A 20,006-nucleotide genomic window follows, 5' to 3' on the forward strand; every position below is an offset into this window, starting at 1 on the left:
TCCAGAAAAGGTGATCCAACCGAATGTGGAAATTATAGAACAATATCATTAATATCACACACAAACAAAATTTTGCTGAAGATCATTCAAAAGTGGCTGCAGCAGTATATTGACGGGGAGCTGCCAGAAATTCAGGCCGGTTTCAGAGGAGGACGTAGAACCAGGGATATATCATTGCTGATGTCACATGGATCCTGGCTGAAAGCAGAGAATACCAGAAGGATGTTTACCTGTGCTTTATTGACTATGCAAAGGCATTCGACTGTGTGGATCATAACAAATTATGGATAACATTGGGAAGAATGGGAATTCCAGAACACTTAATTGTGCTCATAAGGAATCTTTACATAGATCAAGAGGCAGTTGTTCAGACAGAACAAGGGGATACTGATTGGTTTAAAGTCAGGAAAGGTATGCATCAGGGTTGTATTCTTTCACCATACCTTTTCAATCTGTATGCTGAGCAAATAATACGAGAAGCTAGACTATATGAAGAAGAACAGGGCGTCAGGATTGGAGGAAGGCTCATTAACAACCTGCGTTATGCAGATGACACAACCTTGCTTGATGAAAGTGAAAAGGACTTGAAGCACTTACTAATGAAGATCAAAGACCACAGCCTTCAGTATGGATTGCACCTCAACATAAAGAAAACAAAAATCCTCACAACTGGACCAATGAGCAACATCATGATAAATGGAGAAAAGATTGAAGTTGTCAAGGATTTCATTTTACTTGGATCCACAATCAACAGCCATGGAAGCAGCAGTCGAGAAATCAAGAGACACACTGCTTTGGGTAAATCTGCTGCAGAGGACCTCTCTAAAGTGTTGAAGAGCAAAAGTGTCAGCTTGAATACTAAGGTGCACCTGACCCAAGCCATAGTATTTTCAAACGCATCATATGCATGTGAAAGCTGCACAATGAATAAGGAAGACTGAAGAAGAACTGATGCCTTTGAATTGTGGTGCTGGCAAAGAATATTGAATATACCATGGATTGCCAAAAGAACGAACAAATCTGTCTTAGAAAAAGTACAACCAGAATGCTCCTTAGAAGAAGGATGGCGAGACTGCGTCTTACAGACTTTGGACATGTTGTCAGGAGGGATCAGTCCCTGGAGAAAGACATCATGCTTGGCAAAGTACAAGGTCAGCAGAAAAGAGGAAGTCCCTCAGGGAGGTGGACTGACACAGTGGCTGCAACAAGGAGCTCAAGCATAACAACGACTGTAATGATGGCGCAGGACTGGGCAGTGTTTCGTTCTGTTGTGCATAGGGTCACTATGAGTCAGAACCGACTCGACGGCACCTGACAACAACAACAAACACTTTTCAGAGGCTGAGACTCTGAGAACCACTGCTTCAACCTAAGGGCTAAGTCTTACAGTATGTCTGTGAAGTTCAGTGTATGTCTGACTTGGACAAAATCAGGAAGAAGATTTATCACAGGGGAGTCTGGCATTTCACTTTCTCTCAAGGAGTTCCAAAGGGATATACACTTGCATGTGCACATGCACACACACCAGCCTCCCCACCCGACCTCTTACACACACACAGCCTGAGAATGCTCTACAACCTGGTGTCTAGCCTTCTTAAATGTCCTGAAAATATCCAAGAAATGTGTCTGGGCTAGGCTACAGCATACTGTAATGTCAACCCTACATTCACACCCAACAGCCGAAGTAATGTCCCATAAAACCAAAACCAAACCCATTGCTGTCGAATTGATTCCAACTCATAGCATCCGTATACCCAAAAAACAAAACCAAACCCAATGCCTTCGGGTCGATTCTGACTCATAGCCACTGTAACCAAAAAAAAAAAAACCAGTGCCATCGAGTCGATTCCAACTCATAGCGACCCTATAGGACAGAGTAGAACTGCCCCATAGAGTTTCCAAGGAGTGCCTGGCAGATTCGAACTGCTGACCTTTTGGTCAGCAGCCAAAGGCTTAACCACTACACCATCAGGGCTCCAGTGACCCTATGGCCAGGGGCAAATATTTCCAAACATTAATTTGAAAGCGTAACGGTAGCAGCAGCAGCAACATCTAACACTTTCTAAGTGCTTACTGTTGAAAGCATTTTATATGTATTAATTCATTTAATTATTTCAAAAACCCAATAAGCATTATTATTAAAAGGCAGATAATGACTATTGTCAGTTCCAATTTACAAATGAGGAAACTGAGGCACAGAGATATTAAATGACTTGTCCAAGGTCACACCTAGTAAGTAAGGAGAGCCATAATTTGAACCCAGTCGGCCTGGTTTCAGGGTCCGGGCTTCGACAGTAATCACCTACTAACCTTTTTTGTAAAAGAGTGAAAGGGAGGTAGATTTCAGCGGCTTCTGAGTCTGGAAGGCTGGGGCTGCTTGTGCCTCTGCACTTGGAGGAGAATTTACACGCGGAGTTGGCCCTTTTTTCTTTGGGGATCTTAGAGGAGAAAGATACCTAGATATATTCGAAGGAAAATTCTTTATTTGAAGATTGCTAAGAATTACACACACACGCACGCACACACACTTATACACATACACCCAAAAACATATTGTTCATTTAATCTGGTACACTGTACCAAATTCCCTAAGCAGGCTATTTAAATACAAACTGTGAAAGATAGCTTAATAGGAATACTAAGCTTGTCACCATCATGTCTAACTTCATTTTGATAAATTGCTTTTCCTGGGAACTATTGCCTTATTGGAAAAAAAAATAGCAGTATATGTACATATGTTCAATTTTAATAATTACAGTGGGACTGAAACCACAAAATGACACCAACGTAGAAGAAAAAGTTACTGATACCAAAATAGTGTTACCATATTTCTGATTCTCCTCTAAAAAATTTTTATTGATAATTATGATTCACATATATGATAAAAAGATAAGTTACATACACAGGCATATACACATATACACATGCTCACCTCTTGATTATATAATAAAGAATTCCATGAATTAATACTTCAGATAACATTATCAAGGCAGATTGACAGCTGTATACTAAACATGTCACGCGTAAATCAAAGCAGAGATAATAGTAAATATTCTCTCTCAATTTCTGACAGTTCTACTGCTTCGTCTTGCCTTCTAACAGAATAATCCAAATCTACTTTCTGATTTTGTTTCAATAGCTAAGAAATAATTCTGAACTGTGAACAGGTATGTACCTTATTATGGTCGTTTCTAAGTCGTTTCTACTACACCTACTATATTAATTAGCACACCAGAGAAAGGGAATCCCTATCACACGATTTATAAGTACCAGTGTCTGATCTACTCTCCACCTTGGAGTGTCTCTGCAGTTCACCAACTGGCAGCATTGTACAGAGTGACTTAACCTGGGCAAAAGTTAGGATTCCTTGAGTTGTAGATGCAAATATACAATTATCTAACTGATATCACTCCTTGAATCTCAAACTTAGTAAGGTCAAAACGAAGCTCTAGATTCCTTTCCCCAGTCTTCCTCCGTCTCAGTAAATGGCTCCACATTACATCCAGTTTCTTATGTCAAAAACCTAAAAGCCATTTTTATTTTCTCCTGTTTCCTCATTCCTCACATACAATGCAAAACTAAGTCCTATTAAGTCTACCTCTCAAATCTTTCCATTTCTTCTTATCTCTACCGCCACATCTTTGACTAAGTCACCTACATCTCTCACTTCCACTACTGAAACAGTCTCCCAACTGGTCTCCCCACTTTCTTCCTTGCCCTGTTCCTTTCCTTCCTCAGCCCCATCTGTTTTCCAAATAGTAGCCAGAGAGTGGCCCTTTAAAAATACAAATCACAGCAAGCTACACCCTGCTTAAAACCTCTCATTGTTTCCCACCACCCTCCTAATATCTGAAGTCTTGACTATGGCCGATGGGATAGCTTCAGTTTGCTTCTCCAACCTCATCTAGTACCACTCTCCTCTTGTACACTATACTCCAGCCGCACTGAGGCTTCTTTTTGTTCTTCAAATCAGTCAAGTTCAATCTGCCCTAGGACCTTGGCACTTGCTATGTGCTCTGCCTGGAATGCACATTGTGCAGGTTTCTGCCTGGCCAGCATCCACTTGTCCTTGGGGTCTCAGGTCAAAATATCTCAGCAAAAGCTTTCTTAAACATCCTGTCATCCTCTCAGTTTCTCTCCTTCACATTCCTCTGCTTATTTCCTTTGGAACACTTATTATACTCTAAAATCATCTTATTTATAAGTTTACTTGTTCACACTGTCTGTTTCCTCTCTCCAAAATGTAAGCTCTCTGAGAAGGGCCAAGTCCATCATACCTTTAGTCCCAGTGCCTAGAAGACTTTCTGGCACTCAACAGAAACTTTTCATTGAATTAAAGAAAATATAAGGCCTGACTTATTTATACAAAAACATTACCTAGCAAACAAATTTATACGTAAAAGCGGAGTCTTCATATTCTACAAATGCTTTGGGTACAGTTAGCATGGAAATGACATCTGCACAAAATGAATGAGATCACAAGACACCGTAATGTCAATTCCTGCACAGAACGAAAGAGAAACATGGGTACACGTCTGTGAAAGGCAGAGTAGCTTCAGTGATTAAGAGCATGGGCTCTGGGGTCAGATTGCTTGAGTTTGATTTCTGTTGACTTAGACAAGTTACTTTATTTCTCTAATTCCCATTTTACAAGCAACCAAGGTTGACAGCAGTACTTATTACCTTACAGGGCTGTTATGAAGACTGAGTGAAAAAAATAAATCTGGAGAACTTGGCAACTGCCCAGCACAAAGCCCATCCTCTATAAACGTTAGCTCTTGCTGCTTCTTCCTCTTCCATCATCATGCACTCATCAACCGTTTTAGTCTAGTCCCTACAACTAGCCTGTCTTCACTCCAAATGGACTCATCTGTACGCTCTGAAAAAATGTTCCTGCTTTCCTCGCTCTTACGCTTTTGGGTTCATTCCACTTCTGACTCCTGGAACACTCTGCTGTCTCCTTCCCTGCCTCCAGTCTCCATGTTGAAATCTGATTCAGCTTTAAAGGCCTATCTAAATTCCCATTTCTGGCATGAAAACTGACCTCATTACCCCAAACCTGAATGATTTCAGTAGCATTCTGCACCACTTTACATAAACTTTATTTAGTTTATGTATGTTATCTTCTGCTTTTTGAAAGCAGGACCAGTATTTTACTCAAAATTACATTCCTCACAGCTTCCACACACGTTGCTTGCATTACACTGATGCTCCAAATCTCTTTGCAGATCGAATGGATGATACGACATACGCCCCACTTACATATCTGCCGCAGTGTGGTTATTCTGGAGGGGAAGGTTGAGGGCACAAGCAGGTTCAAGATGATCAGCTGGTCCTTCTCGGTCCCTTGATTGTTTAATAAGATCAAATAAAGGTGAATCCTAAATGAAACGAGATGATATCATAACAACATTAATAAGTATGATTCTCTCATGTACATATGAAAATCATGGTGAGGACTATTAATTTCAGTCACAATTGACAGTGGAAATTTATAGTCAGAATAAGATCCTTTTCTCTACTTGGAAAATACTGATTGCCAATTTTTGTACTACCCACAAACAAGACTGGGACAGTGTATAACCTTAAATGCTTGTATTAGAAAAGAAGTTAGAAAAAAAGACACATACAAGACCCAAAGAAGGAAGAAATAAAAAGAAAAGGAAATGAAGATATGAGCAGAACTTAATGAAAGTGAAAACAAAGATAAAATACACAGTTTGATCAATAAAGCTAAAAGTTGGTTTTCTGAAAAGTTAAACACACCTCTAGCCAAACTGATCAAGAAACAGAAAAGCACAAATAAACACTATTAGGAATGAAAAGTGAAACTTAATCACAAAGGTTAGTAATAGGAGACTTAGAATTTTATGTAAATAGGAAAACTCAGACCAAGTGGAAAAATCCCACAAAAATATATAAATTACCAAAACTCAAGCAAAAAGAAATAAAACTACTTGAATAGTCCCATTGAAGAACTGAAATCAGTAACTAAAAGTCTCTCCACAAAGAAAACACCAAGCCCATCTCGTTTTACCAGTGAATCCTAGCAAACATTAAACAGACAGATAAATTTTGCTCAAACTTTTCCTGGAATTAAAAAAGTAGGAACATTCCTTATCTCATCTCATGAGGCTAGTACGATGCTGATATAAAAACTTGTCAAGAACATTACAAAAAGGAGAATTACAGGCCATTCTCTCTCAAGAATAGAAATATAAAAAGCCTAAATAGAAATATTAGCAACCCAGCTCAACAGTTCTTTAAAAGAGAATACATCATTGAGTTTATCCAGAAATGCAAGATTAGTTTAATATTAGATAATTTAGAATGCAATTCACCTCATTACCAAATCAAAGGTGAAAAATATTATTGGGAAATCAATCAAGAAAAAGCTTTCATTAAAAAACCTATTCTAATTATTTAAAAAAGAAAACTCTTAGTAAACCAGAAACAGAAGGGTACTTCTTAATTTGATAGATGGTGTCTACAAACAAAAAAAACTCATAGCTAACTGTGTTTGTCATTGTGAAATATTAAAAAAATTTAAATATTAAAAATCAGATACAGGGAAAGATGCCCATTATCATGCATTCTATTCAGCATTGTACTGAAAGTTTCAATCAGCTGAATATGACATGGAAAAGAAAGAAAAGACCAAAGGTTCGGAAGGGAAGAAACAACAAAAATATCATTATTCACAGGTAATTTGACTGCCAATCCGAAAATTCAATTAATTTCTACAGAGAAATTAATTGAATAAGAGAGATCGGCAAGGCTGCTGATATGAGATCAATATGAAAAAATGAATCACATTTCTATTTTTCAAGCAAAAAGTTTAAAAATATAATTAAATAAATGCCATTGACAAAAAAGTAGGAGCAGCAGTTAGAATCATTAAAAGCATTAGTTCAAAAACTTAATTTTCTGGAGGTGACTGATTTCTACAAAGCAAGTATATACAATGGCATTCATACATATTCTAGTCTTTTAGTGCCTAAACTAAAAAATTCAGGAAAACAGATTGCTGGGAAAGGGCACAACAGTACGTAAAAATGCAAAACCCTGTAAACTATAAGTAGATTTAAAACAAATAGGAATTCAATAAAGATTGTTGGAAAAATTAACTAGTAATTGGAAAAAAGTTCATTACAACTGTCACAATATACACAAAATAAATTATTTATATGTAAAAAACAAAACAGAAAAAGAATTAGAAGTAAATACAAGGCAGTATGTTTATAATCTTGTGATAAGGAAGGAATTTGTAGGTTTGATGAAAACCCAGAAGTCATAAAGAAAAAGATGAGCGTATCTGACTACATAAAAATTAAAAACTTCCATATGACTAAAACCACAATAAACTAAGCTAAACTATGTCTTTAAAAGATAAATAATAGTGGTTTTGGATGGCAAGTTCAATACATATATTAATTCCTTCTCTGTCTTAAAACCCTCCTAAGATGTGGTAAACAGATCCATCTCAGAAGGCACAAACTTATAAGAGAATGGGAGGGGGGATGTCAGAACCAAAATTTTTAAAGGTGGAAAGGGGTAGTGAGTCAGCAGATGAGCAAAAGCTGAATGGAAAGCTAGCAGTGAGGAAAGCCAACAGGCAAACCAGATGAAATCTTAACCATCCAAAAAGGTCAGGGAGTGGTGATACATGGTGGCACCTCTGACAGTGGGGTAAAAGCAGAGCTTAGATTGGTTGAAAGACCACTTAAGAATGAATGAGACTTCCAGATATGCCCCTCCTTTCCCCTGCTCTTTACTAATGGGAAAACTGAAGGTTTATTCTTTGGAGAGAGTAAACAGCATTGTCTGGACTACCATACTGAAAATAACAGCATTAAGAGAAAGTTTATGTAATGAATATCGAGTACTTCAGACTGCTTCCTGTCTCTATATCCCAGAATATTTGCTGCCATGATCGTATCCTCCAGGCATGAAACCAGAAGAGTTATATCTGAGTAGTCTGAGAAGTCTAAGAGAAAAGACCTAAAGATATTAAATGGGGTCTCCTAAGGAATCACACTACCAAATCATAAAAGTTTGATGAACTCCATCCAGGTACACAGAGCCTCTAACTAATTTTTAATGACTTACTCATATATGAGTGATAATCAAATATTTCAGCAATGTCTAATATAAAAGGCAGTAGCCAAAACTAAACAAACAAAAAAGCAACTTGGAAGACAAGAGAAACTATGCAGGGAGAAATAATCTAAAAGACAGAAAAAGAACAGCTATAATTAATATTCTTCAATTATACGAGATCAAAAGGGTGTTATCTACCCAAAAGCAAAGATGAGAAGGCAGGAAGGGATAGAAAATCAGGATCGGAGAAAATGGGGAAACCAGGGTGGAAATGAGAGTGCTGACATATTGTGGGTAAAGAAACCAAGGTCATGAAAAAAAAGAGTACATATCTTAGTTATCTAGTGCTGCTGTAACAGAAATGCCACAAGTGGATGGCTTTAACAAACAGAAGTTTATTCTCTCACAGTCTAGTAGGCTACAAGTCCAAATTCAGGGTGTTAGCTCTATCTAGGGCAAGGCTTTCTCTGTTGGCTCTAGAGGAAGGTTCTTGTCATCAGTCTTCCCCTGGACTAGGAGCTTCTCCGAACAGGAACCCGGGGTCCAAGGGATGTGCTCTGCTCCCAGCGCTGCTTTCTTGGTGATATGAGGTCCCCATTCTCTGCTTACTTCCCTTGCCTTTTATCTCTTGTAAGATGAAAGGGGGTGCAGGCCACACTCCAACAAAACTCCCTTTCCATTGGATCAGGGATGTGATCTTAGTAAGGATGTTACAAGCCTCTTTAACATAGAATTACAATTACAAAATGGAAGACAACTACACAATACTGGAAATCATGGCCTAACCACATCAACACATATTTCTGGGGGACACAATTCAACCACGAGAATATTAAAAAAACAAAAAAAAACCCTAAGAGGGATGAGGTTGTATTTATGAAACAAGAACAGAATGCTCTAGAAAAAAAGGAGCATTCACACAATACACAACAAAGATATCTTAGAAATTAAATTGAAAGCAAAAATAATAGGCACTCAATGGAAGAGTTAAAAATTGAAGTTAAGGAAATTTCCCTGAGAGCAAAACAAAAATGACAGAGATGGAAAATAGGCAAGAAAAGACAATTGAAATTATATATTTATTTGTTTACTTGTTTATTAACTGTCTCATTTGCTAGAATGTACGATGCAGGAAGGCATAGGCTTTATTTGTCTTGTTCACAACTATACCCCCATGTCTAACACTGCCTGGCACACAGTAGGAGCTCAATAAACATTTGTTGATTGAATAAAGTGAGTAGGTTAAAGGGCTCAAAGTTCTTTGATGCTAATTCTGTCTTAAAGTAAGGATAAGATTAAAAATAAAGTTTCTTAGTTATATATGCCCTAAGTCCTTTAAAAACAGAATATGTTTTATCTACTCCTTTCCCCCATGGTTTTTTCTTCAAATATTAGTCAAACATAACACCTGTACCTTAGCTATAAGGAAAGTATACACTGTTTCAGAATGTCTGTTATTTAGAAGTTTTTTTTTTGTTTAATAGTGAAGTGCAGTGGAGTATTTAGGCAATCTGGAGTAAAACTAAAAATTATTTTTATCTGTGAAACATTATCCACTAAGCATCAAACATTTACAGAATACCTACTATGTACTAGGCAACGGAGCGAGTGGTGAGCAAACAGATACAGCTCCTACCTACACGTGCTTAGAATCTAGCAGGAAGATGCAGACAATAAACAAGCAAGGAAATCATTCATAAAAGTGCTATGAAAGAAAAGAGTTCTCTCATGAAGAAAAAAGAGGAGACCCAAGAAGGAGACTTATCTAAGATGGTAACATGGATGCCAAGACCTGACATATGAGACAGAGGCTGTGCTTTGAAGGAGTAGGGGACAGAGGTTTCCCCAAAAAGGGAAGAGCATGTGCTAAGAAACTGGCATTCTTGTAGGAAATGGAAAAAGCCAGTGGAACTGAAGCAAAGTGGATGTGCTGCAGTGGGGAGGTTGCTACAGAAAAGGCTAGATAAGGTAGGTAAATACGGGTCAGATTGTGTAGCATCTTAAAGATCATGCTAAAAAGCTTGGATATTTATTCTAAGAGAAATGGGAAACCTATAACAAAACAGAATATATCTTAAGATAAAGATTTTTCTTGTCATAAATCTCTAATATAGAGATAACTTGTTCAATTGTGTTTTGCTCCCTAGCACCTAGCAGAGAATTAGGGTTTTAGAATGTTTGCTGAATAACCGACCTGCTGTGTTGCTTTCAGCGAAGTATTCTGATAGGGCTCACCATTACCTATAAAAAATACTGCCTTAAAAAAGAACCAAACCCGCTGCCATCGAGTTGATTCCAACTCATAGCAACCCTAGAGCACAGGACAGAACTGCCCCAAAGGGTTTCCAAGGAGCGCCTGGTGGATTCGAACTGCCGACCTTTTGGTTAGCAGCTGTAGCTCTTGCCTTAGCTCTGTTATAAATGATACAATTTACTATCAATTTCCAACTCCCTTAGCCCCAATATGGCTGAAGAATATGCCATGCAGGTACAGTGACAGCAGTTACACACACAAACCACCTGAAAATGGCTTTCAAAATATATTTCCTAAATTGTTATCTTTGTCAAAATTTTCAAAATAAGGAGAAGTATATCAATTTATTAGGTCTTATTAAAAATATTTTTATTTTCTTTATTTCCAACTAAGTTACTTTGTGTTAGTGGCTTTTTTTTTTTTTTTAATATTTTTTAAAAACCTAACTCACAAATAATGTATTTTGCATTTGTTCTGGTAATTTTTTTTTTTTTTTCATTGTGGTAAGTATATCTTTAACCAAACATTTGCTGTTTCAACATTTTTCGTATGTACAAAGTTCTGGTAATTTTTAAGTATTGTTTTAAAAAAGGAATTCCTAACACAAAATTAGCCAAGATTTCTAAAACTGAGTCAGGGTTTACTTGATAATGTTTGACATAGTTGCTCTGGAGGCAGCTCAAAGGGAGATAACAAAATTCATGTAATTAAACCAAAAGAGTCATTTATCCGAATGAAGTATTATAGGGAGTCCACTCCCATCAGTACTGTCTTCAACCACCCCACAAGTGAGTCCACTGAGGTTCTTCCTCCTTTCTAATAACAACAACAAAAAAAAAAGATAAAACCTTGTTCAGCAGTCATTAATTGGAGAATTTACAATAGGTACTGTGGGAAAGTTACTCCTCCTAATCCAAAGAAAATATCTTATTCTAACTGAAAGGATGAGGTAAAAAACACTAAGTAAGACAGAAATACCTACAATAATATTTGTGAAATGAATAAAAATCCATACTGTAGGAGGAAAGAGTACTATAAAGGGAACTAATCCAGTGTGAGAAACAGACATTAAAGGAAGAATAGGATATGAAAGTTCTTGAAAGGAAGCCAGTATGTCTGAAGATGATGAAAGTCAAGGATGTTTTTACACATTTGAGAGGGTTATGACAGGACAGAAAAGCACGAGAAGGGTAGATTAGAGTTCAAAGGTCAGGAAAAAACACGCTTGCCCTGCTGAAGTGAGGGAGAATCAAATTATCTATTAATAATGCTGACGGCTAAGATTTGTAAAGAAGTAAAAAAAAAACATATCCTATGATTAATGACCACGCTTAAGATCATGTTCCTCAGATAATTCCTGCCTCTTATCCAGGGCCTCTACTTAAAGGTTAAGAGGCAGGAATTATTTGAGGAAAATCAAAACAGTCACTACATTTTCATTATGGGAATCTAACACTCTTTTCAAAACCAAAAAAAAAAAAACCAAACCCAAACTACTGCTGTCAATTCTGACTCACAGCAACCCTACAGGGCAGAGTAGAACTGCCCCATAGGGTTTCCATGGCTGTAAACCACGTAAACAGAAGCAGACTGCCACATCTTCCTCCCATGGAACGGCTAGTGGGTTTGAAACGTCAAATTTTATGGTTAGCAGATGAGCACTTTCACCACTGCATCACCAGGGCTCCCACTAGTATCTTTTACCCATATACCCTTTACTCATATATGATATTCTATGACAGTAAATATTGTAGCAAATTTAACCTATTCATAGTGCCAAAGTTTTGTCAAAAATTGTTTAATAACTGAACATTGTATGGTTTTCAAAAAAATAAGACAAACTTAGAAACTTAAGCCAACATTGTTCAAAGATTTTATTGGTTGTGGGGCTTTGTTGTGTCTACTTTTAAGTGGACCTACACAGAGTTCCCAGAATTTCATAATCCTTAATGTTTCCAGCTCTGAATCTAAAGTAGATCTGAGTAAGCAGTAATAGGCTTATTGTGTGGGGTTAGGTTCCTTGCAATTGTTTTTTGTTAATATGCATATATTAACATTTCTATACTTGTTCTGGCTTCGGAAACCCCTTGACCATTCCTTCCCTTGAAGTCTTAAAATCAAGGTTGGCTAAATACGGTGCAGTGCAATGGCTGTCTCTTATATATGGCCTTTCTGGCCTTCAGTTTATCATTCTGTCAAAAATAAATGGTTGCACCGCAGCCTGCCCTGTGATTGATCTATTTTACACACCTTGCAGGGGTTGGTCAGTCTACCATGCAAACAGGATGGGTAAAACCATCGAACAGGATTAAGCAACCTTTCAGGAATTGGTCAATTACTATGTAAATTAAGTGCCTGTGGCCCACCAAGGGGATTGCTCAGTTAGTGGTCCTGGTGGAAGTACCATGCCTTGAAACTGACAAGAAATGGGTTTTCATAAGGGCTAATCTCACAGATGTTAAGGGGGACCTCATTACTATCAATGAGGTCCGTGTGTCCTTTGGACTCAGGGTCCCTGTGCTGAGAACCTCCTAGACACAGGATAGAGAGAGCTGTAACACTGGAAATGGTGTGAGATGGTGAGAAACAGTGATAACCACAGCAGAGCCTGGCAGCAGAAAAATGGCAGCTGCAGTATGAGGGTGGCAAGAACCAGGAGACTGGCGCAAGGCAGCTGCAGTGGGTTTGCCGACCAATGTGGGGAGAGAGAGTTGAGTGCCTTCAGCAGGTGCCTCTGGGTACTTGTTGGCAGAGCCAAAAGAGGCGTAACACTTGCCCAAGCAGGGCAGAGGCCCAGTGGTGGGCATGGCCAAGAGAAGGCCCAGCAGCAGGCAACCGAGAGAAGGCCCAGTGGCAGGCACATCCACTGTCTTGGTTGGAAGCTGTAGTGATCTTGTCTCCTGAGTTGTATCTTGTTACTTCCAAGTTGGTCCTGATCCCAAGTTGTAGCCTGTTACTTCCCTAGTAAACCACATAATCTTGAGTGTGGTCTGTGAGTTCTGCGTGGCCATTGCAACAAATTATGGATCTCAGCAGAGAAGTAGAGAGTTGAAGGTGGGGAAGGGGAGACGGCTGGTGTCAGAAATGGTGAAAAATTTTGTGAGTAGAGGTATGTCTGACCTCTACCTTATAAGAATCAGCTTTGGGCTGATCCTCATTCTCATCCCTCCTCCTGAAGTTAGACGAGGTCTGACACTAACAGATTACATACAGGTAAAATAGTGATTTAGCATGAAAAGGTAACATTAAAACTTTCCATGCACAATTTTGTTTCAGCACATCAGTATAAACCTGACAGGCTAATTCTTGTACTTAATTTAAATGAAAAGTCTACCAAGAGACTATAATAAATTTGATCATTAACCTTTTATAACAAAATCTATGTATTCAAATGACTAATTTCAAGCCTAGACTATCAGTGGCATAGGTCATGCTTAGGGCATCTGTTAAGATTCCTTTTTCTTATTTCTTAAAATAGGTAGGGTATTTATTCCTTTCTTAGCAATACAGACCAAGTTTAAAATCATAGGAAATGTATAACTGCTTTCTTTGATAATGATCAGATGAGCTTGCTTTTTAAAGCCCTTTTATTTTTATATTTAATATGAATATATTAAATTTAAAAAGAATGAAAAGTTAAGCAAGTCTGAAAATGCCTCCCCCCCCCCCTTTGGAAACAAAGAAAAAACCCTGTACCTATGAATTCAATTTTATTTTTAAATGATGTTTCTTATTAGTTAAAATAAACTATTGAATTAATATTGAGTCTGGTCTTTGATCATAATTTTTTTGACACAGTGGAGAAAAGCAAAATGGATCAGTTTAACCCAGTCTTTATGTGTACATATAAAGTAAAAATACTAATTTTGACCAAAAAATTAAGCTTTAGGTCACAATCCCATCAAGCTAGGCATATGAATAATAGCAAACATTTGAACATGACTTAAAAATACACATTAGCTATATGTCCATAAGCAAATGACAATAAACAGGGCCCACTGAAACAAAACTGTACATCAAGATGTCTTCATCATCCCCTCCTTGCCTAAGAGAACACAGTTCAAGTTGTCTCCCAAATCCTAACCACTGCTGTCTCAGGACTCCAAGAAAAAGTTAATATTTTCTAAAATATGTCACTTTAGTTTTCAATTATATTTTATAAGGTAAATTCCTACTTTCTGACATAGTCTGTAATTTAGTTGGGGGGCAGCACATATCAGAGTCCCTAAAGGAAGCCTTATTAAATAAACATGCCGGGTCTCCCCTGGTATGTTCAGGAAGGGAGAGCATCTTCTCAGCCGATCCTAACCCAATCCTACCATCCTATCTCCCTTCCACTCTAACCCTGCCACCTCTCCCCAATATCTCTCTCCTCTGCCACCCTTAAAAACCGCTACCTTTATTTTTCTAATTATGATATAAATTTCTGAAAAGTGAATCATTAGGATCTATCCTTTTTAAAATAGCAATATTGCTGTAACAACTCCATTTCTTGCCTTCTTACATTTCAAGAGGCTTCCTTTCAGGCTTTTCCCCAAAATTCTATTTTCTAGAGTACTAATAACCCGGGCAAGTTTGAGGTTTGCCAGATGTAAAAAGTACAGTATTGCAAAACTCAGAAAGTTTCTAAATCATAACATAGTTAATTAATCCTTGGCAGAAGACTTTTGGTTCTCATTTTCCCAGCATTTGCACTAAAGTGATGATAGAATAAGAAGGCAGAATATTAGAAACATTTCATTACTTTAGTTTATGAGGACTAATTCTTAACTTTACCTCAGAGCCACTAGGCCAAAATTTGGTGTTGGCTAGTGAGGGTACTATAGTATAAGGGAGAGAATAGCCCCCTAAGCTTCCTTTTTTCACACTTGATTTTGATAACTATGATGATGATGATTGAAAGTCATTACCACATACTTCATAATCTGATTTTATTTTCTTCACTACTAAAATTCTTTCTTCATGATTTTCTCAATTTAATTTACTAACCCAGAACCCTTACTAGTTAATGCTTTTTGAGCATCTACTGTGTGCCAGGTTCTATGCTAAATATTTTACATATATTATTTCATTTCATTCTCATAACAACTTTATAAAATACATATTATTATCTCCATTTTAGAGATAAAGAAACTAAGACACAGAAGTTAAGAAATTTGCCTTGTGTTATATGGCTAATAAGAGGTATACATTTAAACCCAAGTCTACCTGTTTCTAGAACTTGTGCTGTTAGGTACTGTCTTATTCACTCAGTGCGGCTACAACAGAAATACCACAAGTGGAAGGCTTTAACAAAGAGAAATTTATTCTCTAACAGTCTAGGAGGTTAGAAATCCAAATTCAGAGTGCCTATGGACAGGAAGGATTTCTCTCTCCATTGGCTCTGGGAGAAGGTCCTTGTCATCAATCTTCCCCTGGTCTAGCAGCTTCTCAGTGCAGGGACCCGGGGTCTAAAGGACATATTCTAATTCTGGTTCTTCATTCTTGGTGGTATGTAGTCCCTCTACTTCCGCTCACTTCTCTCTTTTATATCTCAAGAGAGACTGACTCAAGATACAACCTAATCTTGTAGACTGAGACCTGCCTCATTAACATTAACTGCCTCTAATCTTGCCTCATTAACATCATAGAGGTAGGATTTACAACACTTAGGAAAATCACATCAAATAACAAAATGGTGGATAATCACACAATACTGGGAATCATGGCCTAGCCAAGTTGACACATTTTTGGGGGGACACAACTCATTCCATAATAGATACTATACCAAAAACCAAACTCATTGTCGTCAAGTCAATTCTAACTCATAGTGACCCTATAGGACAGAGAAGAACTGCCCCATAGGGTTTCCAAGGATCTAATCTTTACAGAAGCAGACTGCTACATCTTTCTCCCATGGAATGGCTAGTGGGTTCTAACAGCTGACTTTCTGGTTAGCAGCAGAGCACTTTAACCACTGCACTACCAGGGCTCCTTGTTAGGTAGTACACTACTATGTTAGTCATGTTTATCTGCTTATTTTCTCCATCATTTTGTGTCATGTTTTTAACCATGATTCCATGTTGTTGTCTGCCCCTACAATTGACTGTCCACAACATCATTTATCATTCATTCATCCACCCATTCAATAAATACACTCTGTGACAGGCACTAGGGATGCTAAGAGGAATACAGCATTAGCAACAGTACCCACCACATGGGACTGCTGTGAGAAGTAAATGAAATAACCTACATAGACAGTCTGGTACAGTGCATGGCATATAATAAGCATTCAATCATTCTGACCTCAAAGAGTTTACAGACAATATTTATTAAATTCCAGGTATAGCACTAAGCACTTTACTTGTATTGTCTCATTTCATTCTCACAACAAACATTAGAGGGAAGGTCTATTTTTTATGTCACGTTACAAGTGAAGACAGAAAGGCTTAGAGTAAATTGCCCAAAGTCACAGTCAGTAAGTAGTGGATCCTGGATTTGGCCTCAAGCTGTTTGACTCCAGACCTCCTTGTTTTTAACCCCTATGCTACAGTTTATAGGCTAATGAAGGAAACAGGTAAGGGAATAAAAAACAGCAATACAGAGTGGTACCATGATAAAGGTATGCACAAAGTGCCATGGAAATCAAGAGAAGGAAACACAACACAGATCAGGTTCATCAGGGATAGCTTCCTGGAAGAGGTTTTGCCTGAGCTGAGAAGTAAGTTATTTTAAGTGAAAAGTAGAGGGATGGATGGCTCAGAAGCAAGAGAAGGGGAAATATGCCCCTAAAGAAAACTCACATAGCTCACATATAAAGTAAGAAAAGTAATACTTCCTCAGAGGGTTGTTTTGAGATGATAAATGTAAAGTGATCAGAATGGAACTCAGCATATGAGCCCTTAAGACAGATTTATTAGTTTCATAAAGGTAAAACACAGATTGCACAGCAAGGAAGTAGCAAGAGACAAACTCATGGAAGGAATTTAAGCAGGCCACTATCAGGGCACAATGTTCTTAAAATTTCGGTGTCTAGCATATAATGGACACTCAATAAATATTTCTAGAACGTTATCATATAATATAGCCGTATTGTGGGTTAAATTAAAAACAGTGAAGCACAAAGAAGAAAAATGGTATGATCTGCTAATGCTGTGGCAGCCAACCTCCAAAACAGCACCAATAACTACTGCCTCCAGTTAGTCACAGCCTCGTGTAGACCCCACCTGTGTTGTACCAGGTTATTCTGGGTGGCCAATGGCATATGGCAGAAGTGATGGTATGCTACTTCTGAGATTAGGGTATACAAGAAACTGCAGCTTCCATTTCAGGCTCTCGCTCTCTCTCAGAACTCTTGCTTAGGGGGTCACAAGCTGTCAAGTGGTAAGCACCCTTATGGAGAGGCCATATGGCAAAGAAATGAAGATTCTGGTCAACAGCCAGCAAAGAACTGAGGCCTTTCAACAACCACGTGAATGAATGAGGCAAATTCTCCAACCCTAATCAAGACTAAAAATGACTATGGCCTCAGTTTGTACAGACCTGATGCTCTCTCATGAGAGACCCTGAGCCGAAACCACACAGGTAAGCCACAGCCAGATTGATGACCCTCAGAAATTATATGCGATAATAAACGTTTGTCATTTTAAGTTGCTAAGTACTGGGGTAATTTTTATACAGCAATAGATAACTATTAAAACAATTGTAAAGAAAAGATTTAAAGGAATGCTTTATTTTTTAAAGTAAAATTTATGTATTTCTGTAGCAGTGTTTCCATCCAGGACTCAGGCAGCCGTTTTCTCTTAGACTCAGGCAAGCTGTCTCCTGCCATTACTTATCTACTCAAATTAACTCTCAGCATAATCGTTCTCTGTACAACACTTCACTCTGTTTTGCTACCTAATCTTGTGAAGGAAGCCGGACTTTTACTATCCGAAAGATTAGTATAAATCTCACTGAATATATAATAAGACAAAGTAGAAGATAAAGTTTATTTTACATGATTTTCCAGAATTAGCATATATTTCTAAAGCAAGCTTAAACTTCTCCAGAGAGTGAAGGGCTTAAAGGCTCTCAAGTCAAGGTGCTCCTAAAAGAGACTGTGACTAAGTACAAGGTCTCCACTGCTGTTAGAAAAATTAACAATAGGGGAAATGGAAGACAGGAATTGCTATTGTTTTCTGGGTATTTTAAGGAATATTATTGGATGCACATTACAGGAAATGTTTTTGTACTATCCTAAGCCAAATCATTTTATAGGACAGTTTTGCCTTGTCCATCATCGTAGCCACTATGTCAGTCCATCTCTCTGGGGGTCCTTCTTTTTTTCGCTGACCCTCTACCAAGCATGATGCTCTTCTCCAGGAACTGAACCCTCCTAATAACATTTCCAGAGTATGTGAGACATAGTCTCGCCATCCTTGCTTCTAAGGAGCATTCTGGCTGTACTTCTTCCAGATAGATTTGTTTGTTCTTTTGGCAGTCCATGGTATATTCAATATTCTTGGTTAACACCATAATTCAAAGTTGTCAATTCTTTGGTCTTCCTTATTCACTGCCCAGTCTTCAAATGCTTATAAGGCGGTTAAAAACAGCATGGCTTGGGTCAGATGCACCTTACTCCTTAACGTGACATCCTCTATTGTTAATTTTTAACACTTTAAACAGGTCTTTTGCAGGAGATTTGCCCGATGCAATGCATCTTTTCATTTCTTGACTGCTGCTCCCATGGGCATTGATTGTGGATCCAAGTAAAATAAAATTCTTGACAACTTCAATACTTTCTCTGTTTATCTTGATGTTGCTTATTGGCCCAGTTGTGAGGGTTTTTGTTTTCTTTATGTTCAGGTGTAATCCACACTGAAGGCTGTGATCTTTGATCTTCCTCAGTAAGTGCCTCAAAACCTCTTCACTTTCAACAAGCAAAGTTGTGTGATCTGCATCACGCAGGCTGTTAATGAGTCTCCCTTCAATCCGGATACCCTGTTTTTCTTCAAATAGTCCAGCTTCTTGGGTTATTTGCTCAGTATACAGACAATACATGTGGTGAAAGGCTACAACCCTGACACAGTCCTTTCCTGACTTTAAACCACGCAGCATCCTCCCGTTCTACTGATCTACGTATAGGCTCCTCATGAGCACAATTAAGTGTTCTGAAATTCCCATTCTTAGCAATGTTATCTATAATTTGTTATGATCCACACAGTCGAATGCCTTTACATAGTCAATAAAACACAGGTAAACATCTTTCTGGTATTCTCTGCTTTCAGCCAGGATCCATCTGACATCAGCAAGCCCTGGTTCCACATCCTCTTCTGAATTTGGCTTGAATTTCTGGTAGTTCCTGGTCGAGGTACTGCTGCAGCTGATATAAAAAACAAAAAAAACCAAACCCAGTGCTGTCGAGTCAATTCCGACTCATAGCAACCCTACAGGACAGAGTAGAACTGCCCCACACAGTTTCTAAGGAGCACCTGGCAGACTCAAACTGCCAACCTTTAGGTTAGCAGCCATAGCACTTAGCCACTATGCTACCAGGGTTTCCGCAGCTGCTATATTACTCCTAAATCTACACTTTTTTTTTTAAACTAGAACCACACTTTCAGGCTCCAGATCTATATCCACCTAAATGCTAAAAGATCTCTACGTGGCTATCTGGCAAACATCTCAAATA

At 38.1% G+C, this 20,006-nt stretch overlaps 1 protein-coding gene across 2 annotated transcripts in view; it reads right to left on the reverse strand.

Annotated features, from left to right (window-relative positions):
• The window catches only part of RB1 (RB transcriptional corepressor 1), a 208,029-nt gene that overhangs the window by 13,979 nt on the left and 174,044 nt on the right, over positions 1-20,006 (reverse strand). For both annotated transcript variants that reach the window (XM_049853103.1, XM_049853102.1), the window contains exons 18-19: positions 5,263-5,381; positions 2,311-2,456 (exon numbers count right to left, since the gene is read on the reverse strand). In XM_049853103.1, the coding sequence (XP_049709060.1) occupies positions 2,311-2,456; positions 5,263-5,381 (265 nt within the window). The remainder of the gene's footprint in view (positions 1-2,310; positions 2,457-5,262; positions 5,382-20,006) is intronic.

Source organism: Elephas maximus, chromosome 14 (genome assembly GCF_024166365.1).
Source record: "Elephas maximus indicus isolate mEleMax1 chromosome 14, mEleMax1 primary haplotype, whole genome shotgun sequence".
Taxonomy (NCBI): domain Eukaryota; kingdom Metazoa; phylum Chordata; class Mammalia; order Proboscidea; family Elephantidae; genus Elephas; species Elephas maximus.